Source organism: Micrasema longulum, unplaced genomic scaffold (assembly GCF_059751315.1).
Source record: "Micrasema longulum isolate JH-2025_06_02 unplaced genomic scaffold, ASM5975131v1 h1tg000573l, whole genome shotgun sequence".
Taxonomy (NCBI): domain Eukaryota; kingdom Metazoa; phylum Arthropoda; class Insecta; order Trichoptera; family Brachycentridae; genus Micrasema; species Micrasema longulum.
The window spans coordinates 61,049-81,618 of NW_028277769.1; the positions used below are offsets into that span (position 1 = coordinate 61,049).

The 20,570-nt window shown below is 29.9% G+C and overlaps 1 protein-coding gene across 1 annotated transcript in view; it reads right to left on the reverse strand.

The window, feature by feature from the left end:
* LOC148280511 (semaphorin-2A-like) overlaps nucleotides 1-20,570 on the reverse strand; it is a gene marked incomplete at its 3' end in the record, with an annotated part of 365,649 nt that overhangs the window by 60,753 nt on the left and 284,326 nt on the right. Inside the window, exon 3 of the mRNA XM_088228263.1 lies at nucleotides 2,666-2,753. Within this exon, the coding sequence (XP_088084389.1) occupies nucleotides 2,666-2,753 (88 nt within the window). The remainder of the gene's footprint in view (nucleotides 1-2,665; nucleotides 2,754-20,570) is intronic.

Here is a 20,570-nt window from a genome sequence, read left to right on the forward strand (position 1 = left end):
ATTTATTCATACAAATACACATATAAGAAACGCTATAACCTCATGGTCTTTTCAGTAAAACTAACATAAAACTTATTCAGAACTTACAAAATTCAATGATCAAATTATTTATTTAAAAAAATTGTACTGTCAGCGACACGATATTCCAATATCCTTATTTTATAAATCTATAGATGTTTTATCCGTCAGAGCTTTATTATAGTCCAAACTGGTTTTTTAGCATGCGTCTTTATCTGAATATAGAAATAAATTGGACCGTCTACATAATATTCGGTTTACTAGTGAAGATGGACTAGCTCTCCCTAAATTCAATAATAAATACGGGAAAAGAACACTAGAGTACAATACACCAAAAATGTATAATATGCTCCCATTAAATATAAAAAAACAAAAAAACTTATCAGACTCAAAAGAAAGACGTATGCTGAAAATCTGGCTTTAAGAACGTGATTTTTTTTGTGTTTTTCTTTTTGATTTGGACAATTGTTTTATTTTTTAAATTAAATCGGCACTCACTTCGTAACACTTCATTATAAATTATTATGAAAATAAAACTTTGTTACACAATTTTATTATTTTACACGAACACTACTATTACACTACCGGCGGCCTCCGTGGTGTAATGGTCAAGACGCTTGACTCACGCACGGAAGGTTCCGGGTTCGATTCCCGGTGAGAACACAAAAATTAAAATGTGATTTTTCTTAAGCCTGGGTGCTCTGTGATGTAATTCACCACTGTAATAAGGCCTCCTGGCCTGTTGTGGTGCAAAAAAAAAAAATGTAAAAAAAAAATACATGCGTTGATAGTTTCAGGAGAGCACTCCTCCCATCGACAGGTGATATAAAACTCCCTGATAAAAAAAATATATCACCCGTCGATGGGAGAAGTGCTCTCCCGAAACTATGGTAGTGTTCTTGTAGAAGAATAAAATTGTGTAACACTAATAATAACGTTTTATTTTCATAATATTTTTTTTTCTTTATACATCAAATGCGATGCGCATGTGAATGCAAATTTTCTATTTTTTTCATATTAATAAGAATTTTTTATATGTTATAGAATTTAAGAGATAACATTATGTCTATACTTGTATATTACAAATTAACTATAAGCACCGGCTGACGAACTGCATTTTATGCAGTTCAGTAGGACTTGAAAATTTGTACTTTACTTTTTGTATGTTTTTGATAAATAAATAAATAAAATAAAATAAAAGAGGCCAAAAGCCCGGTGTTCAGTTGGAATACAACATAATGAATTGTAAAAGCATGTACATTATAACATAAAATCAAAATTAAAATAATCACATTTTATATTTTTTTTTTTATATATTTGGAAGTTCAACAAGAATACATGAAATACATACATTTTTTAAGTAAGCATAACTTACGTTCTTTACATTTATTCTCAATTATAGAACTCCACCATCTTTCATAAATTATATAAAATAAGAGTGTAAAATCAATTTAAGTAATAATAAAGATTAAGTTTAAGAAGTAAAATTGAAAAACTACTTTTTGTTTCTTCTTTTCTTTCTTTTCTTAAACTACTTTTTTTTTTTAAAGAAATGAAAAGAGAAATTAAAAACATATAAGATATAATAAAATAGACTAAAATTAATTTACATACATAAAAATAAGGATTAGGCATTTGATTTAAGATACAAAGTTATGTTTTTTTATAATCATTTGCTCTATCATGATAAATGTCAATGTTAACTTTTTTTCCATTTTGTTATAGAGTCTTAACATACTTGCAAGAGGGTTAAAATGTGCCATATTGTTTGTAAAAATAGGAAGGTAAAATGTATTAGGTGATCTCATAAACATTTATTTCAATAAATATCTGGATAACACGCTTAATAGTATATAAATATATGCAATATCTCGAAGCATTCTCATGCAATGACCTCTTCCCTCAGACTAAATCCAAATATGTACACCTCTCCTGGAAATGGCTTTCAGTTTGGAGAAATCAATATGTTCATCCAGGACGTTAAACACTCTCGAGGTCACAAAGTGTAAACTTCTCTGAGCGAAAACCATACGTGTTTTTGGTTTTGAATAATTCATATTACAAAATCGCGTACGAGCATTCTGCTGGGAAACAAAAATAATTTTAAAAACAAAACATTGTTATAAAATTCAGACGCTATTCGACGACACTCTATCTACATAATTGTTTTTACAAAAATCATCGCCATTCTACGAAACGATGCGATAGACCAAGCATCTCTAATCTCTTTTGGCAGCTCATTAAACATTTTAAGTCCTTTATGATACAGATTGCTCTGAGTTGGCTGGATTCTTGTTTCAGGAAGTCTGAAACCTTCACACCCCCTCGTAAGATAGCGATGAATTTTGTTATCACGCTGAACATTCTTAAACACGTGTTCGAGCAACATTTAAAAAAAAAATTACATGTTAACAATAATATTTTTTTAAATACTCTTTGCTTTACCGAAAGCATGTTCGGTACTGTCAACATACAGTAACACAATTTTACGGCTAGGTTGTTCATTAAATGCCGGCGTCCAATCATCTCAATTCATTCAACGAACTAACTGCCTAGCCGTCCAATTGAGTTGTCGATTTAACGATTTAGCGGCAAAAAACCTAGTATAATAATATTTTTTTTTTGTAATTATAAATGCAATACTTACATTGCACCAACAAAAAGTGTGTCCCGTTTAGCATCCATAAGAAATGTTCTATAGTACATCATCCCGCAAGTAAATTCTCTAACGTGATCTGTAAAAAAAGGAAAATAATATAATTAGAAACATTTTACATGACAACAGATAATCAAATATATAATTCATAATCCTCGAGAATTATTCTTCAACAACTTGGTCAAAATTTTAAGATTGTTATTTTAAATAATGACATTGTGTCAATAATTGATTGGATAATATATATCCTTATTCGGAGGATTATCCTTTTTTATTTTGTTTATGGTTTTATGTTACTATTTTATATACGAGGTTACGTATTAATATTAATGATTAATTTTGTACAAATTAATAAACAATTTAATAGATTTTATAAAGACAATATGATAGAGATGAATTATTTAAATATATTTCGATTTTAATTTTTGTAGAAATTAAGGATTAAAATACCAGATTTGAATAGCTCCTTTTTTAATGAATAAAATGTACTTTTATTTTAATTTTCTCATTTAAAGTGACAAAAAAATTATGTTCTTATATCAACAGTCATTTTTTGAACTTATTGATATCTATCGTATTTTTTAGCAGCCTTTATTTCAATTAAAAATAAAATGTATTCCCTTACATAGGCTATGCCTTTGGTTTTTTTTGTGTTAATGAAGTAGTTTTTTTTGTATTTGAAACTTTATACTTATTGTAAAATGCAAAAAATTATATGATAAACAAAAATATAATAAAAACATCCCCTAATCTACTTGCAAAGCTTCCATTCCATGTGCCATCTAGACCGACAAGACAAAATCTTCTGTTTTACACAGACAACGCGTCAACGAACAGTTAAAAATATCCTACAATACGAGTGCCTACATACCTAAAATATGCGAGCAATATAACTATAGATTTACCGAGGCTGATATTTTTTATGACAATAAATACAAATGTAAGACAAGAGTCATAGGAATATTGAGAGATGCAGATTCTAAATTAATTTAATTAGTATGTACATCTTTTTCACTTCTTTTCATTTGTTTTATTAAACATTTTTGAATTATAAGTGTAAACCATGTTTTAGTGTGGACCTAAGTGTCCCACATTAGTATACAAAAAAATTGACAATTTATTTTGTAATTACTGTTTGTTTACCCAATAAAATAAATAAATAAATGTTAAATTTATTTTCTTATAAAAACGTTAGCACGTTGCTGTGAAAAATTTAAATTACTGAGCGAAGAATGAAAAGAAACAAAATACGCCAAAGCATAAAAAAAATCAAGAAAGTCACAGCTATATGAAAATTCCAATTTAAATTCTCGATCCCAAGATTGACTTATTGTCAAAAATCCAATCAAATTTGTTTTGATCGTTGGAAATCGTTAACTTGCATCTAATACTGGGGGTAAGGGGGTACGAACATCTCGTTCAGAAAAAAGTTATGAATCCGAAAAATCCTTTGATGTTATACGTATGTAGTTACCCCTCCCTGGTATAGTAAATAGGCTTGCTCCGCCAAAATTACGCTCAAATCAAAGGAAACGTGTTCACGTATTGCTTTTACTTTACGTAAACTCGTTACGTTGTGTCTACGGTATGTACATATGTACAGTTTGTGGTTTTATACCATCTGAAAAATACTTTGCTATGGAGTTCAATAGGATTGTGATGGACAATAGTTACGGAAATTATGATTTTATATAATTTAAAAGTAAAAAAGAGCCAAAACGACACAAATCGATTGCAAAAAGTACGCTTAACCACACATAATATTTAAGTTTTTTTTTTTGACATAATTTCAAATATCACTAAGAATTATCTTCCGTTAAAAGGTTGGTAAATGATATGATTGCACCATTTTAAAACACCGTTCTTTCAAAAATGCACGGTTGAAAAAATAAAATTAATAAACATAAGATTTGAAAAATATTTACTATAGGCGTTTCTTATAAAAACATACTTAAAAGAATCATATAAATAAAACATAATTACTTTTTGCCCGGCAGATTACAGCATCATAAAAGACTAAACTAAGTTATATTGGTACTCAGAAAAAGTATTTCGGAAAAAAATCTAACGATTTGAAAATAATAAATAAAGCTGGAAAGTTTTCAAATAAAAAACATGAATTTTAGTTTTAAAAAGAAAGTATTTTGAATTAAATGTATTTTTGGAACCCCTCTTTATGGAATGAAGTTTTTTTAGGATGAATATTTTGGTAATTAATATTTAATTTCTGTAGTATTTTTATAGAAAATAAAAAATTCTTATCGGCCATTCAACGGCATTAAGGAACAATGTGTTTAAATAAAAAAAGTACCAGAAATAAATAAAATAATTAATCTTTATAATTCTCTATCACAATTTGTTTTTCGTTTTTATTACTTAAATGAAAGTAAACATTCTATCTACTTTTTTATAACAATTTCAGTTGCTGAAAAAATACACTAATTAAAAAAAATAAATCATAAACCGTAGTAATTTGAAACTATAAAAATTAGAATTAGAATCATTATTAATTGTAAGTTTATTTTCAATTATACATTTAAGGCGATAATAATGTAATTTTAATAACAGATTTTATGGAACAAACCTGGATAAGTGGCTACATACGTTTTTCTCAATGAAAAATAAATTCGATTTGAATTTAAACCACGTTTTCCAATTTCACATCGTGTTTATCAAAGCTTTATGATTTTAATATTCTCTATACCAATCGAATATAGATTTCAGGGAAACAAAGCTACCGTAGGGGATGAAGGCTCGTTACCCACCAGTTATTTAATCTGGTTCAGACCGATGAGCATTACCTTCAATATTTTGTGTAATTCCAGTCTTTTCTGCAGCTATCTTCAGCTTGTGTAATAGTATAGATAGATCTATCAAGCTGATAGAAATTTATACGTTTGAAACAAAGATATACAGGGCGCACCAAAAAACTACTTAAACACTGATAGGTACATTTTATTTTATCCGTATTTTTTAATACAACATAAACACTCGATAAAATAGTTAATAACAGTACAGAACACAAAGATAAAAAAAAAATCCGTTTTAAACAGGGGTCCGAATGCGAATCATATTTAAAAAAAAAAAAACATTTTTAAAGCAAAAAAATAATATTATCAACTTGTAGGTACTTTTTAATACATTTTGATATAAATGTGAACATTAGATTAGAAATATGGAAGCATAGACCGAAGTATTTAGGATTATTATGATGTGTATCATTTTTATTTTGTCAATTTATTTTATACATATTTTACAAAAATAAGGTGAAACAAATTCTCACATATGCGTCACGTTACATGAATATGTAAAAATAAAATTTTATAGTTATTTGATTTTTTGCATGTACACGAGTATTTAAAAATTATTTTTACAAATGGACGAGTTATAGTTTAGCGGGGTAATTCGCAATTTGGATGTAAATATTTTATCAAAAAAGCCAATCGTGGCAGGTTTTGTCGGACGAAAACAAATTGGGTTTAAAATAAAAATTAAACAATTAAAATTTCAAACACATGGCGCCATATTTAACATGATCAATCTTTTCAAGCTGCATTCTGTAAGATATATATTTTTGTTTCAACATGTAAATGACTAAACCGCTTCTTCAAAATACAATAAACTATATACTCAAAAGAATTTGAATAACGATTTCAGTAAGTTTATCAGTTTTTAGTAGTGTAACTTGATATGCAAATACAGATAAAAGAAATTGCCATCGAAAAATATTTTATAACAAATTAGATTTGGATAACGTAGACCATTATTTTCAAGGCACATCGATTGTGGAATCATCTCCCATCCACTATAAAATATGTTCCGACAGTAGGTATCTCTGTTTAAATCACGTTCAAAATAACATTTTCTTTTCTTAACCTCTCCTCTATTTTTTCCTCTTTTTTCTCTTTTCCCATTGAAGATTAATTTCAATGATAATTAATTTTTGACTTTTTTTTACTCGCATATTTCGATTATATATTTCATGCAGGTAAGGTGATCAGTCTTACACCTGAGGCATCAATACAGTTACAATGACATATTTCGTTAAAAATAGTTTTAAAATATATTTTCCTCATCTACCTTGCCAGGAATCAACCTCAGAACCTCGAGAATGGAAGTAAAACTTGCCATCCATTCTATAACGAGGCGGAATTATCTCCACTAGATTTCCACATTCAGGATTTTTACCTAAGAAAAGTGATCGAGTCAAAAGTCCTCATCCTGGGTAATACTTCTATCACACATGAAGAACTGTATTTTTCTTTTTTCTTTTCTCGGCAAAGCACCCAAATTTGAGTGAATATTAACGAAGACATGCAGAAAGCATGTCTTCGTTCAAAATTGTGGACTGGCCACAATTTTGAAAAAATGGGATATTGATGTTATCGGGTGCAGTAGGGTCAATTTTGTGTTCTGCTAAACAGCCAGACTGCTGTCATACAAAACACTGTATAAATCACCTTCTGGAAATGATGTCGATCACAAAAACGGCATTTCTCAATTTGCAGAAAACACCCACAGCACTAGAAAAATCTTACGGTACATTCAAATCATTAACACTGGTCAAATACATAATAAAATTCTTGTTTGTCTTGTAAAAAAAACTAGTGTACTCATTGTTTATCATTTGTATAAGCCAAAAACATTTTAACTGTTGTGTAGATTCGAATATTCACGCTTTTCACAAAAGCGTATTTTATCTCAGTTTCACTTTTCGATGGCTGGCTGCTTTCTGCATAACTACGTTCATATGAACTGTATTTTTCATCCGCCTGACCAAAATAAAATCGTAAAATAAATAAATTATTTGTTTACAAATTTGTATAAACCACTTAATTTTTTTAATTACACTTCGACCGGTTTCGAGGTTACCACCTCATCGTCAGGAATTTACCCCTCATCGTAAGGTAGTAACCTCGAAACCGGTCGAAGTGTAATAAAAAAAAAATTAAGTGGTTTATACAAATTTATAAACAAATAAGTGTAAAATGTCATACCACAAAGTGAAAAATGTTTTTGATAACAATAAAATAAATTATTATTTATGGTACACCTTGTATATACCATATTAGTACCTGTACACGTTATCCGCCTAATCGCACTCCCTTTGAACCACCTACACACGCTCAAACCATAACGTTAACTGCACTCCCCAACAATAACTCAATACAAGGCAATAAAAAGAACATACACACAAATGTAAGTTCCTTTTATTGCCTTTTGCAGAAGTGATTTCTGCAATGAAGCGCACGTGTGTATGTGTAAGAATTGTTTGAAGTCAAGGCGATATTTTTACGTGTGTTTCATTTAACTTTTTGAATAAAGGGCATTAGTTGAACAAATTGAATATTTTGTTAAAGCTTTTTCTTAGACCGTAAAATTTAAAAGGATGTAACAGTTATAAGAAAAATACAAACGACGGACGCTTTTTGGGCTTAGAAAAAAACACTTAAACGAACAGGTTTTCCTTAAAAGTCGTTAAAGGCTTTTCAAAATATTCAAACCAATTCTCGACACAGTTTTTCCACCATGAAGGTGGTGTTGAAAGCCCGACCCACCTACCCGGATTCGTTTTAGAGGTCTAGTGGTCTCTTTTAAGATTGCTACATTATTTGCGAATTCATTTGCAAACGCATCAATTCTTTTTATCTGCAAGTGTGCACTGTAGTTTGCTGTAGATACATTGTCATATAATAATTGAGTAAATCGGGCAACCCGAGAACTCGCAAGTCAATAAGTTGTATTCATTCGGGCAATATTGAGATATGCAGATATTAAATTAATTTTATTATTTTGTAAATCTTTTTCACTTCTTATCTTTTCATCGTCATTTCCTTTCCGCACCAAACGGTGCATAGGGCACTGCAGTAGTACACCAATTACAGCGTATCTTGATCATTTTTGTTACATGAAGGTAAGATAATCAGTCTTCAGGTGCCAGTCCAGAGAATATGAATAGTGTAAAAACACATTTTAAAGCAAATGTTTCGTATCAACCATATCAACATGGTAGGCAAAAACAATTGAATTTTACTTACCGTAATTATTTTAATATTCTCTATCTCTGTTGTAATTTTTCTTGTTCAATTTATAATTCTTTTAATCATCTATTGATAAATTTAACATGTTCCTTAATTTATTGGCTGCAATACACTCCCACTTGCTTTTTTAATATAAATACGCTTACACATGACTGAAAACTTATTCTCGTACAAATACACACAAACACACCCTCTTACATATTTATATTCGCACGCACACATTTCAGAATGTACCGTAATTTAATGTGTATGATAATTATTTAGAAACTATGTTGTTGTTATTATTATTATTATTATCAATTCTTATACAGCGCCATTTTCGTAAAATATTACCTCAAGGGCGCTTTACAAAGTGATTATATAAATAAATAAATTTAATTTGAACTTTTTAAATTTTTAATTTAAGAGAGACAATGTACTATGTCATAACATGCTAAGAATTTATTCAAATGATTTAGAGAATAGGAGGGTTTTGAGTTTTTTACAAAACATCACTTCACTTTCACAGTTTCGCATCTTTGCTGGGAGAGCTTTCCATGCTGTAGGGACTGCGACGCAAATGCGCGTTCGCTGAATTTAGTGCGCTGTTTGCGGAGAGGTATAATATTTTTTTCTTTTCGACGTAGATGTAGCTGATCTAAGCGTAAGACGTCTGTCAGCTAGTTCAACTGGAACGCCAAATTCCCTTAGATATTTAGGAGCAGAGTTGTGCAGTGACTTATACATAGGACAACAAAGTTGGTTTGTCTTTTAACCTTATCTTTATTAACGATATTTCGAATTTGTCCAAATTTTTATAGACAAGGACTGAATTCAACTTCCTGGGGAGCTGTTTATATTAACATATTAAAACAGAGATGAAGAACATTTAAGAGAAGGTAATATAGAAGTCTAGGCATCTACAGATGAATCTCACTTGCATAAATAAAGGTTTTAGCTCTTTGACTTCACAAACGTCAACAGATGAAAGAGTTAAAGGAATAAAGATGTTCAAATATGGGCAGAATGGTAAATGTTACACAGTGTGTAAAGTTGCCACTTAAACTAGTCATTGACAGGTCATAAGTCCTGTAGATGCTTCTGTAGATACTTCTTCACAATATTTTTAATAATCCCACTTCGCTTGTTTATCTGAGAGAGCTCATCCAACCTCTTTCACAACACGGACCATCTTTTCGTTCTAGTAACGAGAGAACCCTTTTAATACCCAGTCATCGCTCTAATTTTCTTGCCTCCTTTTTCACAGTAGTAGCCGCGCGATTTTGGAATAATCTACCTACCATTGTTTGTTCTTTATTTACATTAAACACAAGATTGAAATGTCACTATCTAAACATTTAAATTGTTCTTTTATCCTTCTTCTTTCCTTTCCTTCCCATCCCCTCTCCTCTCTTCATAGTATAGTGTTATTTTTTTATGTATATTTATTTTTGTTAATCTTTGCTTTTAATTTTTGTTTAAAATTGTAAGATTCAATATGTCCATGTATTTATAATTTTCTCAAACTAAACGGTTTGGGTAGGTAGGAAGAAATTGCCTTAAGGCAATATGCCCGCCGTTATATGTATATTTATTGTATGTGTATATAAAGTGTCAAATAAATAAATAAATAGAAGCCTCAACTTCTTTATAACCTTTTCTTAAATGTTCTTTATCTCTGTTTTAATATGTTAATTATCTTTATTTTATTATTTAATCGTTGCTGACTATGTTTCTATGAAATTAATAAAATATGTATTTCAGTCGTAATAAAATCCGTAAAGTGTTAAATCCAGTACTTGTATTAAAATATTGAACATTCTTATCACCGCTTCATTTAGAGCCGTTTTTACGTCTTGAGCTAACCCTGTCGAATAATAGTGGTGAATATCCTTACGTAGCACATCTTTCCAGAAAACAATCATCGGACATTAGCGGCAATTCAAAGGTCCCGGCAAATTGCTACGGGAGCAATTAATAGCTACAATGGAACCCGTTAACAATCCGCTTAATGCTCGATTACCATTTTAACCGTCGCGCAAAATGTCCCCTGCTCTCAAGGGAGGCTTTGTCGAGGAAAGTTCGCCAAGATGCTTCGGGGATGAGGGGCATGACATGTGTTCTATCGTGTCAAGCAGATGATATTAATGTGTTAAAATACAAATAAAAGTCGCAGAATAAAGGAAATAATTTACTTGAGAAAACATTTAAAACAACATTTTTTAAAACCCGTGAGGGAAAATAGACAGAAATGTACAAAGAAATGTAACGGCCCTGTAGTAATCAAAAACATGTTATTTTTAAGATTTTCTAAGTAGAATACTTGTTAAATTTATTTCAAATAAAATACTTGGTAATTTTTTACCACATACGAGTTTAATATGATCACAGTTTAAAATGTTTTTCCTCAGAGCAAATGCTGAATCAATAAATATTATTTAAATTTGTTGCAACAAAGAAGATAATCACTTTTTAAAAGGGAATACTGATGTCTAGGCATTTATTTTATTATTTATTTGACATTTTATATACATATACAATAAATATACATATAAGGGCGGGCATATTGAATTAAGGCAATTTCTTCCTACCTACCCGAACCGTTCAGTTTGAGAAAATTATAAATACATGGACATATTGAATCTTACAATTTTATACAAAAATTAAAAGCAAAAATTAACAAAAATAAATATATATATATAAAAAATAAAAAATAACAGTATGCTATGAAGAAAGAAAAAGGGGTGGGAAGAAAAGAAGAAGGATGAAGGAACAATTGAAATATTTAGATTGTGACATTTAAATCTTGACTTAAATGTAAATAAAGAAGGGGCGGGGCGTCTCTAACATTAGTGGGTAGATTATTTCACAATTTACAGGGCTTACGACCTATCATCGGCTGGTTTATGTAGCAAATTTACACACTGTGTAACATTTACTATTCTGCCTATTCTTAAACATCAACGTTTCCTCAACTCTTCCATCTGTTGACTTTTGTGAAGTAAAAGAGCTGAAACCTTTATCACGCGGGTGCAAACTCAAAACATTGTTGAATAAATATTGTGATTAAATAAGAAATAATATATGACAAGTTATATGCTTACTATTCAGCAGATTTTAAGACTTAAGCGTAAATATTTTTGAAAAATAAAAAAAAGAACGACGATCAAATAACAAATTATTTAAAAAAATATTTTTTTTGTCATTCTTCTGATCAGTCAAATAATAAAAATGTGAAAAAAAAAAAACAATCTTAACAATGTTTTGAGTTTTCCCAATTTTTTGTAGATAAGGACTGGATTCAACCCCCTAAGTAATGTTAATATTAAAATATTACAACAGACACGAAGACTTGTAATTCTATAATTAAAGATATATATGCATGTGAAATTTTATCGACGAATACCTTCAAATTGTATACATTTACATTTTACATTTTATTTTATTAGGGAAATCAACAGTTCTACATACATATTTTTAGTAAACAAACAGATATAGTGTATAAACTCAGAACTAATAACAGATTTCCACATAGTATACAAAGTTAGTAAAGAAAATATATATTACATATCAAATAATTACATACAATTTATACATATAAAAATGTTATTTTCTATGTATGCTATCTAATATGTATATTCGTTGAATTACTTTATATTATAAATAAAATAATAATAATAATGTGTCCTTGATGGCGCAGAAAGCACTGTATTGATACCATAACAAATAACCCAGCGTTAATGAATTCACCTAACACGTTAAGATTTTTTAAATCAATATTTCACATTGTGCTAGCAAGAAATCGTACCCGGAATCTTAAGCACATAAGGGCGTTAATCAAAATACTACGAGGCGTACTTATCTTCAATTAATTTCCTTTTTATGGATTTTTACCTGAAAGTAGTTCATCGAGTCAAAAACCCTCGACCAGGGTGCAGGTTTTATTTCACAAAAATAAGTTCACCCGCTTGGACACAAAAAAATCTACAAACCTATAATGATAACCAAAGTTCAAATATTGTTAGAATAGAAGTAACTACACTAAACAATAAAGAAAATGCAGTTATTATAACACGAATTCAATATTTAATAGATGAAACCTTTAAATGCTATAAAAAAATAAAATCAATGAATATCAAAAAGTAACTTAATCAAGTTTATTCTTAAAGTAATAAAAATGTATTTTGTATTATACATATTCCGATCCAAAAGTGTCAACGTAAAATATGCAAGGGGAGGTTTTAACGCGGTGATGTCACAAAACAAGAATTTTGTATAAAATTACATGTCACTAGGTGACATTGATGTGAATTGTACTGTTTGTTGTCGGCGAAATATGTTAACGTTACTCCAAATGTTTATTCGAAGATAATAAACCAACGGTATATTGCACTGAACTATTATTTCCTTATCCGCATCCGGTGGTGCATAGGGCAATGCATTGGCACACCAAATATAGCGTATCTTAATCATCTTATAGAAGATAATTTCTGTCTTATATTTAATTTCTATCAAAATATGTCCAAGTAAACAAACGAATAAAAGTTGTCTCACACATAAAGTTAAATTATAGTGTAATAAGCTGATTTCGATAACTTAACAATATCCACGTAAACGTCGTTTTGCGTCGGTTAGATTTACGCCGGTTGGTGCAGGCGTGGTAATTCCCAGTTTGGTCGACACCAAACGACAGCAGACGCCGTGATTCTAATAGCAGACATACTTTTACACGTTGTTTTATTCTATTGCCGTGTACGCGAGCGGTCTATTGGGTGTGCAAAATTGTTTCCGAGTTAGTTTTGGTTTTGTTTTTAAGAAAAATAAATTTGTTTATTTATTTATTCGTGCAAAATTACAAAATTAAATATTTATGAACTTATTAAGGCTTTTTAGGCTATGCCCGTGTCAAGCCACAATAAATAATAATAAATATACATAGTAAAATTAATTAGATCAAATTATAATGACATAGAATCACAATCTAGAAAAAAAGGTAAATGTATTAAATAATCAAAATCCAAAGAATACAATGCAAAAAAGATGATCAGAAATATTTTTTAAAATATAAATTATACAAATTAAGAATCACACATAATCAAATATACAAAATAGTGGTATCATTAAAATCAACAAAATAATAGTAAAATACAAATACAAAGTACAAATGATTATATTTTTTATTTTATTATTTTAAAATTAATTATGCTACGATTTTGCGAGAAAAGAAGCAACAATCAAAGCAAAGAAAATTGGATGTTTTTTTCAGAAAGGTGTGAGAATTTAATTAAGTACCGACAAACTGGTGAGTTAGTTTTTATTGTAAAAAAATCATTATTTAAATCAAGAGATTATTATTTATTTTGATAACGAATTAAAACTGTATTTATAAAATACATTTATAATTTATTTAGAAGATGTACAGGACGTGTATTAAATAAACATTTTAGATTGTTCTTAGAATTTTGAAACGGAACCTAACCTAACATCTTTCATTATGATATTTGTGTTCATTTTACGCCGATTTTTTTTTACGCCGGTGTTTTTCGGACGTTTACCTGTATTTTACCACTACTTAGAACTACTACTACTACTACCATCAAGCTATTTCCCCGTAGGGAGACGCAGAGATAATGGATTGCCACACACGTCTACATTTCTAGCTTCTTCCCCATTCATACATTTTGTCATGCATGTCCTTCGGTTCTGCCTGCTTTTAACATGACCAGACTTAATTTTTTTGGTTTATCTGATCATGCCACGTCTTCTCTTGTCGTCTTCGTTTTACGTTACCGTTAATTATCGCCAAATATACTTGTTTTACCATTATTTTGTCATCCATTTGTTCTACATGACCAAACCATCACAGATTCCCATTCTTATTCTTATCAATTATACTTGACTCAAATTTACACTTTTTCCTGATTTCATCATTTGTAACCCTGTCATACATTGATTTTCAAAACATTAGTCAAAGAGATCGCATTTTGATCGCGTTCCACTAATTAGAACAAACACTGTGAAGTAAAATATTTACATCAGCAACATTATTGACTGCGAAAACGTAATTTACAATTGACATTTTCAAATTCAACAAATTCTTGAATCTTACGGTTTAAAACAAAATTAAAAACAAAGATAAACAAGAAAAATAAAAAATTAACTATGAGAAATGCTTTGAACATTAAAAAGTTTAAAATGGTAAACTTATTTTAATAATTAATATAGTTTTATACTAGTAACTAAGTAAATTTATATAATATTGAAAATTAAAAAAATAAATTCATTAGTACCAATAGAATAATAATATACAATAAATCTGTTATTAGTTCTGAGTGTATACACTATATCTGTTTATTTACTATACATATGTATGTAGAACCGTTAATTTCCCAAATAAAATAAAATAAATACTTTCTACACATTTCTCTTCCACGCATGACGATTATTTATTTATTAAAGAAATCATACAGTCTTTATATAAAACAAGGTGCAAAAGAACAATTAAAAAAAGTTAGACTAATTACAGATTTCACACTAATTTATTATGAATGCAGGAGAGGGGAAAAATAATTAAATTCTAAAAAAGTAAAAATGTGAATATTAAAGAAAAAGTACATAAAGATCCTCACAGAGTCAGAGTAATTAGAAAAAATAAAATTGCAATTAATATTTATTTATTTTTTTATTTGCGGTTCCATGAACCCTTTACATAATTCAATTATTTTTCCTCTCTCCTACATTCATAATAAATTAGTGTGAAATCTGTAATTAGTCTAATTTTTTTTTATTGTTCTTTTGAACCTTGTTTTATATAACGACTGTATGATTTCCTTAATAAATAAATATAAATTTCTATAATTCTAGATTCTTAAGTAATACTAACAAAAAACAATCTTCGTCTCTGCTTAGATTCCAATCAATTTTGAATTTAAACTGATAAAAAATACGTTTTGTTTTTAAATTTCTCTTCTCTCGAAAACAAAAAAAAAACTGCGTCTGAAAATAAATTTGTCCTGTAAAAGATTTTCTTGTGATATAAAATTTAGGGTCGTGTGTAACAGGTGTTAAAATTTACATATTTATGATGATTTTAGGATTTATTTTATCTGTCGCGTTATAAATACATACGCACGGAGGATTTACAAAATGTTTTCGCTTTTTCCCTTAATAATTTCGTATTGAACCAGGTCGTGGTCCCGTTGCTAGTGTCTCGGGCTCAAAAATCAAAGGTCCAAGGATCGAACCCCTCTCTTCCTTATACTTATTTTCTAATAGTTTTCTTTGATTCGTTGATCGTCATATCAACGAATTAAATAAAATTTTAGAGGATTGATAATGCAAATGTTTATGGATGCAGAAAACGAGGAAGACCGATAAAGACACAGTATGACCAAATTCGACAAATACTTGAAGACAGACATGTCCAAAGTCGTAATAATTTAACTTTTACTTTTGATTTTAATTTTAACTTTTGATTTCAACTCTTAATTCATACGTATTCATATGTACATCTACTACCTGCATCTAATAAATTATTGTTGGTTGTAAATTTTTACAATATTTTTTACAATAATAACAGGAAGGTAAGGCGTTAACAGGGCTTGTGACCTGTTTATTATTGGTATAGGTGATCACTTAACAAAAAAAAAAATCGAAAAATTGCAAAATGCTTTAGAACATTCAAACAAATATATTTTTTCTTTCAAACTATTGTTTTTTAAATTCATAAAAAAACACTTTCGACTGATTCTATAAAATAACCCTCACTAAACAAACACACTCAAATTTCATAGCCTTTTCCTTACACAGTTTAAACCTATTAAAAAGTTTTTAACGTCTATATAAATAATTGAGAAAGTAATAATTCAGTGATTCTTCGAGTTTGTAATTTTGCTTTAAAAAATGTCAAAAAAGTCGTTCCTTGGGCGTCGCAACGCTAAGCGGCGTCAGTTTTCCAGGATTATCACTATAAAAGATGCGAAATGCCTCCGAGCAAGGATACAACCTTAAGGATGTTGGAAAAGTCCTATGAAACTGCTGAATATTTTAAGTGGGTTTCAGTAGTGAAATTGCTACTTTAAACGGACATAATGACAGTTCATAGTGGAGTTATGATATAACTGAGGGAACATTTTAAATGGAACTTTTGAAAACGAATTAGAAAAGTTTAAGACATTATATTCAAATATTTTGATTAAAGTTAATATTTGATGTACCTACGTAATAAGCATAATATGGCGCCTTGAGAAAATATAAATAATCCTTAATAATAATAATCCTTGGTATATAATTAAAAGACTACACTGGAACCTCCATTTACCTTTAATTTCGAAATTATACTGTACAAACATTACATAAAAAAATCTAAATTCATTACTTAAAATGTAAATTGGAAAGTGTGTTTCTTTGCTGTGTGTCCATCACGTTTTAACGGAGCGAGCGATCGACTTGATTTTTCACGCAGGTATAGCCAAAGAGATGGAAAGTAAAATAAAATACTTTTTTTTATCGCAAAAATTAAAAATGTACACTAGAAATTAACGAAATATAGTAACAATGAGAAAAATTCTTTAAAAATGAGTTGGTGGTAAGGGGGATGTGAAAAATAATAAATTTGAAAGAAAGTCTTTAATTTTCTTTAATTGATTTGCTTTATCTGTAGTTAGTTTGATTTAATTTTTACTACAGTAGTTTTTACAGAATAACAATTCTACGTCACTATATATATATATTTATATAATTGGATAATTTACATAGCGCCATTTTTGTGAAAATCACCTCAACGGCGATGTACAATTAATAAATATCACAGTACGTCTTGCAGCTACAGAGCGCATGGACGGTTGGGATCTTTGTTTTTCGTTTACAATTAAGATCAATCAAAAATTAAAACAGATAGGAGCTACATTACAGGACGTCTTGCAGCCACAGAGCGCATAGACAGTTAGAAATTTAGCCCCCATTTACACATTTTAAAAATTGACAAATAAATTTAGTGTATTAATGATACTTAAAAAAATAAAATAATATGAATAATAAAAAGGAGTAAGATTACAACACGTCTTGCAGCTACTAAGCGTATAGACGATTGGAATTCGAGACCCCATTTACAAAACTTAGGTACTTTAAAGTTGATATATGAAAGCTAGATAACCAATCATCGTGCAGCTACAAAGCGCATGGACGAGTAGAATTCTAGTAAAGTTAAAATGATATAAAAATATAGAGCATAGTAATTAGTTTGTCAAGTGTTCATGCCAAGAAGTAAGCAATAAAAAACTAAATAAATAAAACACTGTTTCAACTCCATGGTTAACAAAGGGAGATAGATGTCCAAAGAGAAGCTTTTGTAGACAGTGGGTAAATACCGTCGCCATGTGACCCACTGGCTGCTTGATAACTTCTGGAAACGCACGTGTGTTGTTAATTGGGGATTATGCCTATTGTTCCAAGAACTTGGTGTCCGTTTTGGTCCGTATTATTTCGTTGTATGAGACGCAACATTCCTATATACTAATGAATCAAGGTGTTTCTTTCATAGCGATAGATGGAAGACTAAGCTGCCATAAGTCCCGATAAAATATATCATTTTACCGGAAAAAAACTTATTTCGGATTATATCGTCGGATAGCGAAGGAAAACTCTAACTCAAGTTGCCTCTTTTTCAAACCTTCAGAAGTTCAGCGTCCTGGAAGGCCATAAATGACAATTTTTCACCTGAATTTGGATGAACAAGATTAGCGGGGGGGGGGGAGCCTAGACAGTGCCATCTGGCGATACTGGCTCTACTTAGGAGCGATTGTGGAAAAGAGAGAGAATTTATACAATAAACTACCAGACAAAATTAAACAAAAGATTCAGACAACGTTTGCTTTCGTATTTTGACGTCAAAATTAAATTTAACAATTCAGATTAGTCACAAAAACACATTGTACCACAGACGAAAACTTATTTTGGGCGGAGATCTTTTAGCTTTATGGCTCCTAGAATTTCTGATAAGGTTGAAGATATTCTATTTACCCAACCCGATGTAACTACTTAACAAAAATAAAATTAACCCAATGGCTTATTAAGTTAGGAAGAAACAAAACTGAAAGCTTATTTAAGTACATTACAAGGTAAGTTATATTAATATTTCTATTATCCACGACAATTTAAACACTTTACAATACAAAGACAAGAAATATAAAATTTATATATACGTATGTGTATGTAAGGGTGTGCATGTGTATCTATATGTACTTATGTGTATGTGTATATATGTATATATATGTATATATATGTAAATATGTGTATGTATATATGCATGTTAATGTGTGTATGTATGTGTGTATATGTAAGTGGGGGTGTGTATGCACAAACAGTGCACACGTGTTTGTGTATGTAAATGGAAATATATAAATAAACGTATATGTTAGTCTGCCTTAGCACGGGTCTTCTCCTACTAGGCATTACTTTATAATATTAATAATAAAAAATCTTTTTTCAAGATTTGCACTGATTCGATAAAGTTTAATGAAAATTAATTTATATATTTATTTCAAACTGTTTTCTTTCCTCAGTGTAATTTATGCAGGTACGTTAAAAAAAAGCGAATTTAGAAGAGATTTTTTACGTTTGATTTGCTCGCTTCAAGAAGCGGACTTATTAAGACTACATTTTAAGCAATAAATCACAAAAAACTCAAACCTTCTCTCAACGCTACGTTAACATTTTCCTACACATTTCATGGCTACTGAATCGTAAAGAATGGCTTTTAATTTCGTCAGCGCGTTGCGCGGAGCTTCTGAAAACTTAAGGCGAAAACGAATTTTTCCACGTGAATTTTCTTCAGTATACAGACATAAAGGAAAATACACTCCGTTTCTAGCCCCGCCATCTGTATCCACATTTTTTATAGTTCTCTTTTGAGAATGCCAACCCGCCCGTGAGATGTCACTGCCAGATAATATTTTTGCTTATACCTGCCAAACATTGAATTATTTGGTTTGCGGGAACAAGTTAATCTTTCATTTTCTTTTCAGGCTCATTCTAAAAGTTCAAATATCTTTGCGTTTTGTAAAACATATTCCCTTTGAAAGTGTTTACGTCTGGTGTGGAATGTCAAAAAAATGCGCCAGTGTTTACAAAAGTGCGTTGGTTTACAATCTTTAAAGTGTCTATGTTCGATCATTTAAAAATTAAAAAAAACTATGAACTGACAAATATGTACAAACATATATTTTTTAAATTGTTGAGTCAAAAATATTATGAGTTAATCAAAAAACTTAGAGAGTTATTAAGATAAACATATTACAAATGGGACCAAGAAACTTTTAGAGAAATCAATATGGAGGTCTAGACATTTACATGGCTTATAACCTGTCATTTATAAATAAAAATAAATTTCGACAATTTTTAAAGCCCCGTTTTTGCGAGGAATCACTTCAAAGGTGCTGTACATTATACTTAAATAATTTTATTTATTTTAAAAAATAAGGTCTATCTACAGGCTAATTCTTTATTACTATTGACTAACAGATGAATTTTACAAATCATCACACATAATATGATCCTTCGAAAAATTACATCTGTAGTGCTTTTCAAGTCAGGAAACGATTTCAGAAATAAACAAGTTTTTTTTTTCTGAAAAGGTATTCTGTTGCACAATTTCGAACTTCAGAAGGTAGGGAATTCCACGCCAAAGGTCCGGCTATTACAAAAGCCCTATCGTCAAATTTGGAACTCTGGTTGCGTGAATGGGGTTGTATCACCTTCCATACAGCAGAACAGGAGGCTGGGCGGAAAATGAGGCGCCTATCTGCCAGCTCGTCCGGAACGCAGAGTTCCTTAAGGTATTGAGGAGCCGTGTGATGCATCTCCTTGTACATTAACCA